The following is a 12930-nucleotide window of genomic DNA, read 5'->3' as shown; positions in this document are numbered from 1 at the left end:
TGCACATCTAGCTTCCTGCTGTATGGCATAGAACTGGTGAGGGAGTCTGGCCCTCACCATATTATCCACTATGGGTCTTCATTCCTACAAGTAGCCATAAATACATACACTTGTGTGTGTGTGTATGTATATATACACACATATCTATATAAAGCATTATAAATGATAAAAAAAGTATATATTACATAACTTATATGTATTATATGTAATTTAATATCTATTACATGATACGTCCATATTCATTGTAAAGTCTCAGGGAAACTGAATTCAAGGCCCAATTAAAATGGATTGAGTTGAAAATGAGAACATGAGGCCTAAGTAGACAATGTGCACCGGTGGTGCCATCTGCTGGTGTATTTTGGGATTAGTTGTGCCACAAGTGGTATGGGCAGCCTCTGTGAGGTGTGGCAGATGGGGCAGAGAGCAGAAAGCAGAGCAGGAGGAGGGGATTGGAGTGGCACCCAAAGAGGGTGCAGGGTGAATTTGTGGCACTCTTCCCAAAAAGGTTGGTCCCTACTGAACTGGAATGATGGAGCTCAGAAAGCCGATTGATTGCCTTCCACTGCCAAAGATGCTTTGTGTTTGCATCTAAAGCTATTTGTGCTTTATAGAATTCTCTCCTCCTACATCTGGGGACACTGAGCTGCACTAATTAAATGTGCCGGGAGCATCATGTGTATCAGCGTCTCCATGCTGAAAAATAGCCGTGGGGCTCTGAACTAAAGCGCCTTCCGGGAGGTTTAGTTTAAAGCGCCCCACCACCATTTTTCAGGATGGGGATGCTGATGCACATGATGCTGGAGCTTGCCAGAGTGCAGTAATTGCCACTCTCCAGCAGACTCGATTAATTGAGTCTGCTCCAATGTGCTGTAATTACAGCGTGTGGGAGCAGCCTCTCTGCACATGTATAGGAGCCCTGAGGCACCAGGAGGTTAAAATGACTTGGCAAAAATAACAAATGTGAGTGGATGGTATGCTAGTTTATTTGTCCAGACTTTTGGCCCTGCTGACAAACGATAGTAAGTACATTTTCCTATCGTTGGTGATATACATTCTCTTCAGACTTGCACACGTACCACCCCATTCACAATCTTACCTCTCTGGAATCTACATTTTAGGTGTCAGGTAAAGCATGTGTCAGCTATAGTCAATACACTGCTTTAATAGTTGTGGGACAACTATTTGCCTGCAACAGTATGGTGCATTAACTAGTCTCTTGCAAGACAAAGGAAACAATTCTGCTGTATTCAGCACTGGTGAGGCCTTACTGGGAATCCTGTGTCTACTTTGGGGCACCACATTTCAGGAGAGATTTGAATACTAGCAAACATGACATGTGAAAAAGGTAGGAAAAACTGACATTGTTTAGTCCGAAGAAGATAAAGTTGAGGGTGGATTTGATAGCAGTCCTCAGCCACTTGAAGGGTGAAGGGTGGTTATGAAGAAGAAGTGATAAACTATTCTCTGGCTGCAGACGACAAGACAAGAAAAGCCTGGAGTAGGAAGAACTTTCTATCTCTGAGAGTGGTTACACCATGGAACTGATTATCTGGAGAGGTTGTGAAATCCTTGAATACTTTTAAGAGCAAGTCAGACAGACATTGGCCTGGGATTGTTTAGACAGAGCTGGTCTGGTTCTGCCTTGACCAGGAGATGGGACTAGATGACCTCCTTGGGTCCCTTTCAGCTCTACTTTTCTATGATTCTATATACATTAAATACTATGTAGACTTAGATCACATCTTTGCATATCAGACCTGACACATTTCTTTGAATGAGAAGAGGTTGAAAGTGCAGATAAAATTACACAGAAGGCAGAGAATCCTATTGCTTGATCACTCTGATGTAAAAGTAACCTTCACTCATTAAAAACGTTGGAACAATGGGCAGAAGATATGTTGAAGATGGCACCCCCATGCAAATTCTAAGAAGCCATGCTGAAAATACTGATGAAAGTTTTGAAATGAAAAATTCAATTAAGTTAAATGTCTTCACTGTTTCCATTGCCATTGATAAAAAATACTGACAGCACAGACAAGAACATCTTGCAGATTTTATCCTTAATTAGTATTCACAAGCGTTGCCTCGCCTATTTGAATTCACTTGAAGTTAATCATGATTTCTTCTGTCTTTGGAGCTGAATGCTTCGTATGTGAAGCTTTACATAACTAACAGATAACCCAACATTTTGAAATCTGGGTGCTGGAAGTCAGTCTCCTAAATTTATTAATATATATCTAAATAAAAATGGTCTGAGCACCTACAGTGCCTGTTGACTTCAGCCAAAGAGACCATGCACTCATCTAAGGCCACTTCTTTATTTGATTCATTAATATTTTTTAGGAAGCTAATTTTAGGCCTTGAAAACCCACAGATCTTGTGCTGTGCAGAAGCCCATTATGCTATTTACCAGGTATATCTGTAATCATGGCGAATGAGTAATACATTTTCCTCTGGCATGAAAAGCATTTGGCTTGACTTAACAGTGAAGCAGACATGGAGAATAAGCATAAACCAGGAAAGCATAGACTGATTTTTGACTCACAATTTTGTTAGTTATAGTGACTGTGGAAAGTGAAATGGACAGAGCAGTGAATGTTTAACTGCTCCAAAGATTTGCCCCAAACCACAATCTAATACTAAACAGTCTTAAATCTCTTGTCAGCTATTCTTCAGCTGCACACAAGTGAGAGGTCTTTGAGAAAGGAGCTGAAAAAGGTAGCAACAAACTGGGAGTGCACAGGCACCTACAAGGGTCTGTCTGCCACGTATCCCATCTGGGACAATACTACTGCCAGACTTGTGTTACAGAATTTGGTTTCCTGCATTAATTCTGGTCCAGGATCACAAAACTAATGAACACTGATGGGCAGTTTAGTATGAAAAATATAATCCTCTCAAGCACCTGGTGATAACCAGAGAATTTCCCACTCTCATTTTAGACATCTGAACTGTTCTGTAAGTGACAGCTCAATTCAGCAGTCTGTATTGGGATAATAAGGTACGTAAATATCTCCCAAAGGGAAAGGAGATGACCTTTCAGACAACTATCAAAATTCAAACAATCTTCAGCCCTTTATTTCTTTTCTGCATTAATCATAATTTTTCTTTCTTGTCTCCATCATCTCCCATTCCACTGTCTCCAGGGAACTACCTTGCTGCCTTTTAACTACTTGCATCTACTTGCAAAGCTATTACAATATTAAGGAACTCAAAATACCCTAATGCTTAACAGCTGTATGCACCAGGGTTTCTTGAAAGCTGGTCTAAAACAGGAAGAGAGAACTCAATGGCAAAGCTGAGCGTAAGACCAGCTAGTCCTTTTCATCTGTGCGCGATGTAACTGAGTCTGATGCAGGTGGGTGACGGTATAACTTTTGCTGGTGATGATGGAATAGATCATCAGATCCTCTGAGTTCTGGTTGTCACAGCTGTGGATGGGCTAGGGCACAGGTGACTTTCTGCTCCCTCATCTCCAATCTTTGGAGCAGCGTGGAGGCTTCTGGTGTCTTAATAATGATCCTAATGTTACAAGGTGGCAGTGCTTATGGTTCTTGCAGTTTTCCTTTTTCGTAGCAGTCTGAGCTCGTCCAGCTTGTTTTCCTGTTCTGTCCTGGAGGCACTTGGTGGTAGGTGTTCAGTCTCCTGTCCTTCTATTGGCCCCATATTCATCCTTGCCACTTCCCAGCTTTTCTCCCTGAACAACACTCCCTTGGTCCCTTTATCTTTATGCATCCCACCTCCCCCCCATGTCTTTTCCCCTTGTATATTTTAAGGATGGGAAAATGTACAAATTTCTCTTTCCTCTCAAACTAATTTTCTTCCTTTCCAAAGCTTGTTTCCAATATACAGAACCACTCCCTTACTCAGCTGTCAGATCCTTATCTTTAAAAAAAAAAAAAAAATCAGTTGGTACTGCTTTGTTACAAGCAGCACCCCTGCATAAACTTCTAGAGCCAGCCCTTTACATCTGGAATAGCTGTACTGCTTCAGACCTAAACCTGCCATTTTACAAGCAACTCCTGTGTGCCAGCTCTTCTCTTCCAACTAGTAAATACTCTACCTCCTATTGCGTTTCCCTTTTGTTTCTGGGAGTCAATATTTTACACATCTTGCATTCAGGTGTTTGGTGATGCCATTGTTGCATGATTCCCCAGTGCTTTGAATGTAGATTTCTAATGTACTGTAGGGGCTTTTGTCATTTTCTTCTGTTTGCCTGTTAGGCCACCTGGTGTAGTGAATAGCTGCAAGCAGAAGCATGTTCAGTGAAGTTTATGCCTTCTTTCTGTTTCATTGGGTCAGGATGGAGGGACAAATATCCTACTATTCGTGTCAATTTGGGGCTTGAATGACAGTTACCTGCCTGCTGCTGAGCTGAAGAGTTGAAATATTGGTGTGGTGAGTAAAATGACAGATAGGAGTGGCAAACTTCTCACTGGTACCTGTGAGAGGAGTGCAGCTGCTGTTTCATAGCAAAGGGCACATTAGATCTGTTTGAGTCTTGGGCTCTCCCTGGGTGCCCAGGCAGTAGTCATGGCCAAGTGCCCACCTGTCATCTAAAGTTAACAGGAAAATGAAAACCTCCTGGAATGTATTCTGGTTAATGTTGTTACAACCAAGAATTTTCTAGAGTTGTTTAGAGCAGTGTTTCTTACCCTGTGGGTTGTGACCCAAAAGTGGGTCCCAAGAATATGATAAAAGGGTCATGAACAACCTTTAAAAATTGATCAAAAAATTTAAAAAATGGATTCTCCTTTTAAAGGAGAAAAATGTGGGAAACTGTGGCTTTTCCTTGCAGACTGTCGGAGTTCCAGCCTGTGAGAGGCTGTTTGGGGCTCCCTATGCCCCACACCCTGTGGGGGGCTGGGGCCCGGGGGCAGTGGGTCAGGAGTGAGGGGCACTGGGTCGGGACTGGCCATCAATGTTTACAAATGGGTCCTGGTACAAAAAAGGCTGTAAGTATTTTAATTACAGTGATGCTCAAAGACCTCAATCAGGTTGGGGCTCCAATGTGGTAGGTTGCTGAGCAGGCACACAGAGGTCTGCTTGTCACTTGGCGGAGGGTACACAATCTAGGAAGTGTATCCTGAGCCATACTATATAGTTCAGTGAGAGTTCATCAGGCGCCAGGGGGCAGGAAACATTGTAAGAAATACAGTGCGCAAGAGGAACAAGCCTCGGTGATACTGTTGTATTTAGAACATTAAAGAATCCAATACTCCTGTGGCTCGTGGAGGGGTTGAATTCTTATTCACAACACTGATGCTTTTTCAGTTGCCTTTACTGCATAAACTTATGTTGAAAAGATCTAAAGGAAGTGGGTTGCCAAAGCACACATGACGACACACATTTAAGAGGGATTCCAAGTGCTAGTGAAGAACTAGCATACCTTAGTGGTGATGTTTTTGATCTGTGGGAAGAAATGTGTGTGCATGAAACCCAAGTGTTTGGTGACCAATATTATTCAATCCATGCAGAACACCTGTGCTGGTCTAGAAAGATTTTGCAGCTCACCCCTTCTGAATTTAGGTGCTATGATAGCAAGTGGATAGGAAGAAGTGAAGGGAGAATTATCCATAATGTAAATTATAATCTACTTATTGTATTGACAAAGACCACAGAAGTTTATGTGTTAGCAAAGGATTGGTCTTTACATTTAATTTTTTCTATGATAAAACTGGTGTAGTTCCATTTATATCGATGATACTATGCCAACTGGTGCCAGCCAACAATGTTTCTTGTCTTTAGACAGAAAATAATTTAAATGGCAAAACAGGACCAGTTGTATTCCTGGTTTCAGGTTTAGTTTTTTTTCCTGACACTCAACCATTTGGCTTTTAGACTATCACCAACAGCCGGGTGCCACTTCCTCAGCTGTGGCACTAGTTCTAGAATGCAGCCAGACTTGTTCGGCTTTTTGAAAACTAAAGGATGCAGACGGATTGCATTAGTGGCATTTTACTAGTGCAGGTTAATGTCTAAGACCACATGAGTTCAACGTAAAAGGAATAGGCAAATTCAAGCTAAAACTCTCAGCCTTCTTTTAGGAAGACCTACCAGAAAAGACAAATTGTATCCATTCTTTCTGTTGCTGGATGTTAAGACCTGTACTTTGAGAGAGCAGCTACAAATCAGACAAACACCTGGATATAACAAAATTAATGAAACTTTATTGGCAGGTTTTTAAAGTTGTATGTAATTTGTGTAGGTCAGGAGAAGCAAATTTCAGTTTAGTTTATCAAAATACTTCAGTTTTCCAGCAGGATCTGGGATTATCTGTAAGAAAGTGAAAGCATTAATCTGAAAGCAAACAGTACATCATGTATTGAAACCACTGCCACAAGCTACATCTAAAAGTTACTCATCAACTGTTTTTACTATTTTAGAAATACCTAGGAGTTGGAAGAGTATGGGCAGCAAAAGTAGGGGAGGAGTTTAAGGAAGAAAGTCTGCATAGCTGAAGGAGCACACACCAGTCTGACCTGCCCCAAAAGCAAACTCGAAATGATTTTAATGAATTAACATCTGTAATCAAGAGCCTCAAAAGTTACTTACAGCTCTTCTCTTGGCCACCAGACTCTCATGGCTTCTTCAGGTTTGATCTAATCAAATCAAACATATTTAGAGGGCAGGGCTACAGATATTAATGTCTCCCAAAGAATGTGTTCCTGAACTACGTTGCAACTTAAGTGCTCAGCAGTTTTTGTACAGAATGGATTATTGTTATTTACTGTAGAAATATGAACTCATTGGGGGACTTGAGCATCTCAGCACTGAGTGAATAGCTGAATACAGATGTACTAAAACAGTGGCTGCCATATAGAAGTAACTTCTAAAAATCTAAATTATTGCCATCAACTGGGTGTTCCATTTTATGAATATCGCTGTTTCACAGAAGTGCTCAACCTTCCTTACAATAAATGTTACATGCCTAGCAACTGCTGATGGATGGATTATTCAGGCTGGCCAGTATCACGGAATGTATAACTTTCAAATATCGGTGCGTCAGCTAATCCACTTTCCTTATTGAATTTAAACATCCCACCTTGTGCACCAGTAGGGTGGGGTGCCTGTGAGGGTGTTGTTGCAGTGGTGGGGATGGGGAGGGGTGCCTGTGCACTGCAGCCTGGTGGCCTGTGGCTTAACTGGTGTGGCTAGCATGGCATACGACTCCTGGGGGCTGATAAATTGGACAGCCCTGGATAACCAGATACAGACACTATATAAATTACTTCAACTGCTACCAAACCTTGAGTAGTATTTTTAAGGCGCTTTTTAAATATAATTTTGTTGTGCCCACAGCTGAAAGGAGCTGGTTCAAACAAAACAGCATCCTCAAACTAATACCAATGTTCTAATTATGAAGTTGGTGGCCTTCTGCAGCACAGTTTCTTATCACAATATTTTTGTTATTCTGTTGGGGCCTAATCCAACTCCACTGAGGTTAATTACTTCAGTGAGAAGTGACTCAGGGCCCTTGTTCTTCTGCTCACAATCGCATGTTGGAAAGCAGCAAACAAGGACACCACGATGCAACTGAGCCTTTCATCTTGGAATTCCAACAGGAGCACACTGTCTTTTTTGCCAGTCCCTATAAATCCTGCCCTAGCCTGAGCAGTGTTATTGTTTATATGAAGGTATTATCTAGGCACGCTGAATAATCATATTGTGCTAGACATTATAGGCCAGGAAGTGAGAGAACTGTTCTTGACCAGTGAGCTTACAATTAGTTCTTAAGTTGTATAGTATCTGGAGGAGAGAATTTTCTCTAGTGAGTTCCTTGGTGCTGGAGCTTTTCATTTGTTGGAAAGTTGAGGTAGGAGGAAACTTCTGATGTGAAAAGGTAAACTTTTCTGTATGAAAAATTCTTAAAATATGGCAATTGCAATAAATAATGACTGTGGTTTTAAGGTAGATTTTTACTGACAACTTGTATTAGTGCACACAATAATGCATGTACAATAAGTATTTACTTACAGTTTCACTGCCAGGCTTCCAACCAGCAGGGCAAACTGAGGGTGGAAGGAACAACAGCAAAGAGTTAGTAAAAAGAATAGAGTACAAAGAAAATCAGTGTTCCCACTTGATTATTTTTCTGAACATACTCTTGGAAAATTAATCTTTTTGAATTTTAAATAAAACAGTAAAAAGGTACCACACACAAACACCCATTAAATATGTAATATTCTTGTACATCACTGTCACTAAAATAATACCCACTGAAACTTGATTTTATGGGAAACATTAAATTCTTCTGTTAATCAAAACTGGGAATCCCTGCTTGCTTGTATATATTTTGGCTTCAATTTGATTTGTGGTTTTTTTTAAATTCTCCAGGTTCTATTAATGAAATTATTGGCAAATAACTATCTCCAGTGAGGATTCTCAGTCCACTGAACATGAGGTTCTATGATAAGAACAGCTGATTTCCAGTCAGTGGAAATGCAGACAACCAAATTTTGTTTAGAATCAATGCCAGGAACCAAATATTAGTATAGGAATGCAGCTATTCTAAAACCTTTGCTAGAGGCTAACTGTTTTTATTGGCTATCTGGCTTAGGAGGTAAAGGGACTGGGAGCAAAACTAGTATTTGCTGTTCATGGGGAGCTGTATTTACTAATATAGCTCTTTTCATGGGCAACCTAGGAAAGTTGCTTTAGATAATGAGGGTGCTGATGCTGCAATCATGTGTATATGTATGTGTATATATAGACAAGCCATGTGCCCTTGTAGAGTTTCCAGAGCTTCACTGAAATGTTGTGCTGCCTGGTTGTCAGAATCAACCACTGAGAGTATGAGAACTTGTCTGTTTTAATCTGAGTACAGGACATGGCTGTTTGCACAGGTAATGTCAACATACAAACTGAGGACAAACTACAGCTGGGTCACTTCACATGCATTCACCTGCCTATGCAAATATCTACATGTGAAACTCAGAGCTGGTGAAGCTGCTGAATGTGTCTATGAGTTTTTAGATTTAAAGCTCAAACTGGCCAAATACCCAGTGGGTGTAACCTGGCATAACTTGGATGGAGGCAAAGGTACAAACAATGCTGAAGTTAATTATGCTAAATTATATTAGCTGAGGGTAACTTAGTGTCATGTCCTAAGAAAACCAACAGGATTTGCAGCCTGCATTTAACCTGCACATTCAACCCCTCCTCATTTGTGGGAGATGCTTTTTACTGATACAAAACAAGCAGAAGAGTCTCGCAAATGGTTATTGCATTCATGTTTTTTGGTTGCCAACAAATTATAGTGACAACACTTTTTAGCTTGTCCACGTTTATTAAGAAGGAAGAGGGGTAGATATGCACCTTTATAGACTACCTCTCTGATTTCTCATTGCCTCATACTTGGTGTCATCATGCCTGGGGAAAGCACATGCAAAATGGATGTAAAAATGTTACTCTGCATTTTGTGTTCACACGTGTAAATAATGAGAGTAAGCATGTGGCCTGCTGAATATTGAGACCACATAACCAAAAAACTCTTTATAGCATGATAAATCAGTCTTGGAAGCTATCAAATGCCTTGTTTCCTAATCACTGTTAAAAAAAACCTTTCTAATTTAGTTAAGCAAAAACTCAACACAAGTCCCATTGCCAAAATACTGAATAAAGGACCTTCTCCATGTTTATCGGTGTACTGGAATGCTTGAACCAAACGAAGTGTTTCATCCACTGATCTGCCAACAGGAAGGTCATTCATTGTGATCTGTCGAAGGACCCTCTTATCATCAATAATGAAGAGGCCTCTGTGGGGGGGGAAAAGAAGGAATGTCTTGTTTCAGATAACAGAACTGATGATTCTTATCTCTGTTATTCACGTTGTATTCAGAGGCTGTGGAATATACACGTCTGTTCTGCAAGCACTATACAAACAGAAATTCTGTCTTAAACCCTGAATTTTCTTAGCAAGTTCCTTACTGTTACTTATTTCATTGTGCATCCAAAGTATTATGGACTTACCTTTTCACATTTTAGAGAGTCTTTAATACCAATCGCATAAATGGAAGACCCTTTTATTGACAATGTTTCATTTTTTCCGTTGCTGAGAAGTGCCTTCACTGCAGCACTTTTCAGATAATGCCAAGGCCAAATCAGAAGTAATGAAAATGCATTCTTCTTCTGTTCTATTATGATAGTATTTTTTTTAATACTGTATATATATTTTTACCAATCCAGTAATTTGGCATTATAAAGACTTCACATGGAAATCCTGTAACACTGTCTATAAAACAATATTTATTTCTTAGCGTGCAGTCTAAGTAGACTGCAGACTTAGTATTGTATCAATAGCACTGAACTGTTTAACTGAGAATATAAGACACTTTGAAATACATAAGCCAAGGGTTGGCTGCAGATACTTAGTATACTAATTAAGCAAAGCACTTGTTATGCTTATATGTAAAGACCCGGAGAGCTCTTGTCCACTCTAACAGTAGATTGTAGAAACTGCCATGCTGTATTGCACTAGATGGTTACTCCATCTAGCCTCCTACTTCTGTAAATAAGCAGAACCAGACTAATTGGAGATGTACAAAAACATCACTTATAAACAACAGGGGTAATTTTTATCTTGCATTAGTTTGTTACCCTAGCATATGTTAGGCTTCAGAGTTTGTAAACTTTCATTAGAAATGTTGCTACAGTGAACTATTTGAAGTGCTGACACCCATGCAAGTATACCATACTTTTACATGTAGCAAAATTCTTGATTTCAAGGTGTTTTTGAAATAATGAGTGTCCTTGCGTTGTGTAGAATTTCCTTCTATTACTTCTGAATTTGCTACCTTCCAATTTTACTGAATATTCCTTCTCCAGGAAAAGGTCCTAGTTCCTGATATGCCCCCTCTTTACCATTTATTATTTTACATAATTGATTGGCCACTTCATTTCTCTTTCAAAAACAATCTCAAAATCTTTGGTCAGATTCTTCCCCAGCCTCAGACTTTTGAGGGGATATTCCTGGTGTTGCATAATACTCCAGATAAGGACATATCACTGGTTTACATAATGGCAACACCTCTGTGTTTTCATCCTATCCTTATGCATCCTAATAATGTGTTTGTTCTTCTCACCATAATTTTACACTGAGCAAAAGTTGTCATTCAGTTGTCTAAAAGGCATTTTCCCTGTGTCGATAAAGTTAAAATTCACACCCTTAGAAGGCATGAGTGTACGTTACGTGAGTAATGTACTTTACTTTTGAATGTTCTGTTATGCTGCTTTTCATTTTCCTGTCATGCTGCCACTTCAACACAGAAACTGTCTCAAGTTTTTTGCATCCCTCCAGTTTTTGACTGACTGAAGTAACCATCTGCAAATTTTGCTACCATCCTGTTCAACTTTTTAAATAAGTATTAAACACTGGTCAAGTACAGAATCCCACCATTAGTTTTTTGCTATGTTGAAAACTAACCATATAACCCTATTTTGTGTACTCTTCAGCAATAACATAATGTCAGTTAGAATCTGCACCCCCCCATCATGGGTGGCACTGTATTTACCTTTCACTTTTGTGCACTGTAGCTAATAAAAGAAATATTTAGACAGGACTTTGTTCCTTCCAAGTCTACCTTCATTACCTATTTGATGCTGCAGCACTACTGTATTAAACTATGCTGCTGTGTATGCAGGCTACTTAGCCTGTTGGCTTTCATAGGAGAAATTTGCTTCCTATGAACTCCTCAGCCACCCCACTAACGCAAAGTTCAGTCTTTTAAAGAATAAAGAAACAAAGCAACCAAAATCCCTCTGCCCTGTCCCAGATGCTAAAGGAGAGCACCTTTTTGCTCTGCCCCTAGCATAGCTCTCTGGCCCCTCCTTGCAGCAAGCTGTTCTTCTTCACAGCTTGCTTGCTCTTCTGGAAGCTTTTAAAGCTTCCAGGGGGGACAATTTCTGCTTACCCAAATGTCTCCCAGATGGGCTTTCTTACTAGCCTGTTGAACTTCACTGTTCCCTCTTAAAGGGACAGACTATTTTGTTACATTTTGCCCCAGTAAACAATAATTGCACTGGTAATCAGCTGCCAAACATTCAAAGATGGTTTATTCTTTTATTAAATTAACTAATCTTGAGTATGTAGTGGTTTATCTTAGGAAATGAATAAAATTAGGTTTTTATACTTGCTGGATAAGCCATACGAACTCACACAAGGGAACCATAAGTTTTAATTCTGAGCTTTTCTTACATTAAAAAAATATAAAGTTAACTTTTGAAATGTTTCCACCTGGACTAAGGTTGTATACACAATGCACACATCTACACATGCTTTACTGTAGAGTATGCCAGTTAGCTCCATAGTAGAGTGTCACAATCTATGTGTGTGTTGGTATGATGTCAGAACAAGGTGCAACAGTCTCAAGTTGCAGCAAGAGAAGTTTAGGTCAGATATTAGGAAGTGTTTTCTCACTTTCCCCCATGGAGGGTAGTAAAGTACTGGAACAGGTTACCCAGAGAGGCTGTGGGACTCTCCATCCTTGAAGGTTTTTAAGACCTGGCTAGACAAAGCCTTGGCTGGGATGATCTAGTTGAGGATGGTCCTGCTTTGAACAAGCAGTTGGACTAGATGATCTCCTGCCATCTCTTGCAACCCCAACTTTCTATGATTCTAACTGCTAGAGCAAGACAGAATGCAGTGCAGCAGCTTTTTATACCTAAGAGTGTGTCCTTGGTCCTCCAGATATACTCCATAATCTTTTGAAATTTGGTGCGTCAGATCTGAAAGAAGTGGGATCTTCAGTGGCCCAAGTCCTCCTTGTTTTCGTGGCGTATTAATCCTTTTGACAAAAAAAAAAAAGCAGTTTATTTTTCAAAAAGACTTCTGTTATACACCCCCCCTTACTTGCACAATATTCTCTGACTGAATCCTTAACGGTCAGGGACTGAGAAGATATAAACAGGACCAGCATAGCTTCGTATAAC

At 40.0% G+C, this 12930-nt stretch overlaps 1 protein-coding gene across 1 annotated transcript in view; it reads right to left on the bottom strand.

The window, feature by feature from the left end:
* Positions 1-6148: 6148 nt before the first annotated feature.
* Positions 6149-12930, bottom strand: part of PRDX4 (peroxiredoxin 4) — a gene marked incomplete at its 5' end in the record, with an annotated part of 14383 nt that continues 7601 nt past the window's right edge. Inside the window, 4 exons of the mRNA XM_019523932.1 lie at positions 6149-6276; positions 7978-8012; positions 9628-9758; positions 12663-12785. Of these exons, the coding sequence (XP_019379477.1) occupies positions 6226-6276; positions 7978-8012; positions 9628-9758; positions 12663-12785 (340 nt within the window). The remainder of the gene's footprint in view (positions 6277-7977; positions 8013-9627; positions 9759-12662; positions 12786-12930) is intronic.

This window comes from Gavialis gangeticus, unplaced genomic scaffold (assembly GCF_001723915.1).
Source record: "Gavialis gangeticus isolate Ggan-Ray unplaced genomic scaffold, GavGan_comp1, whole genome shotgun sequence".
NCBI classification, from domain to species: Eukaryota; Metazoa; Chordata; order Crocodylia; family Gavialidae; genus Gavialis; species Gavialis gangeticus.
The sequence above is the reverse complement of the archived record's forward strand: the minus strand, read 5'-3'. Positions and strand labels throughout refer to the sequence as shown.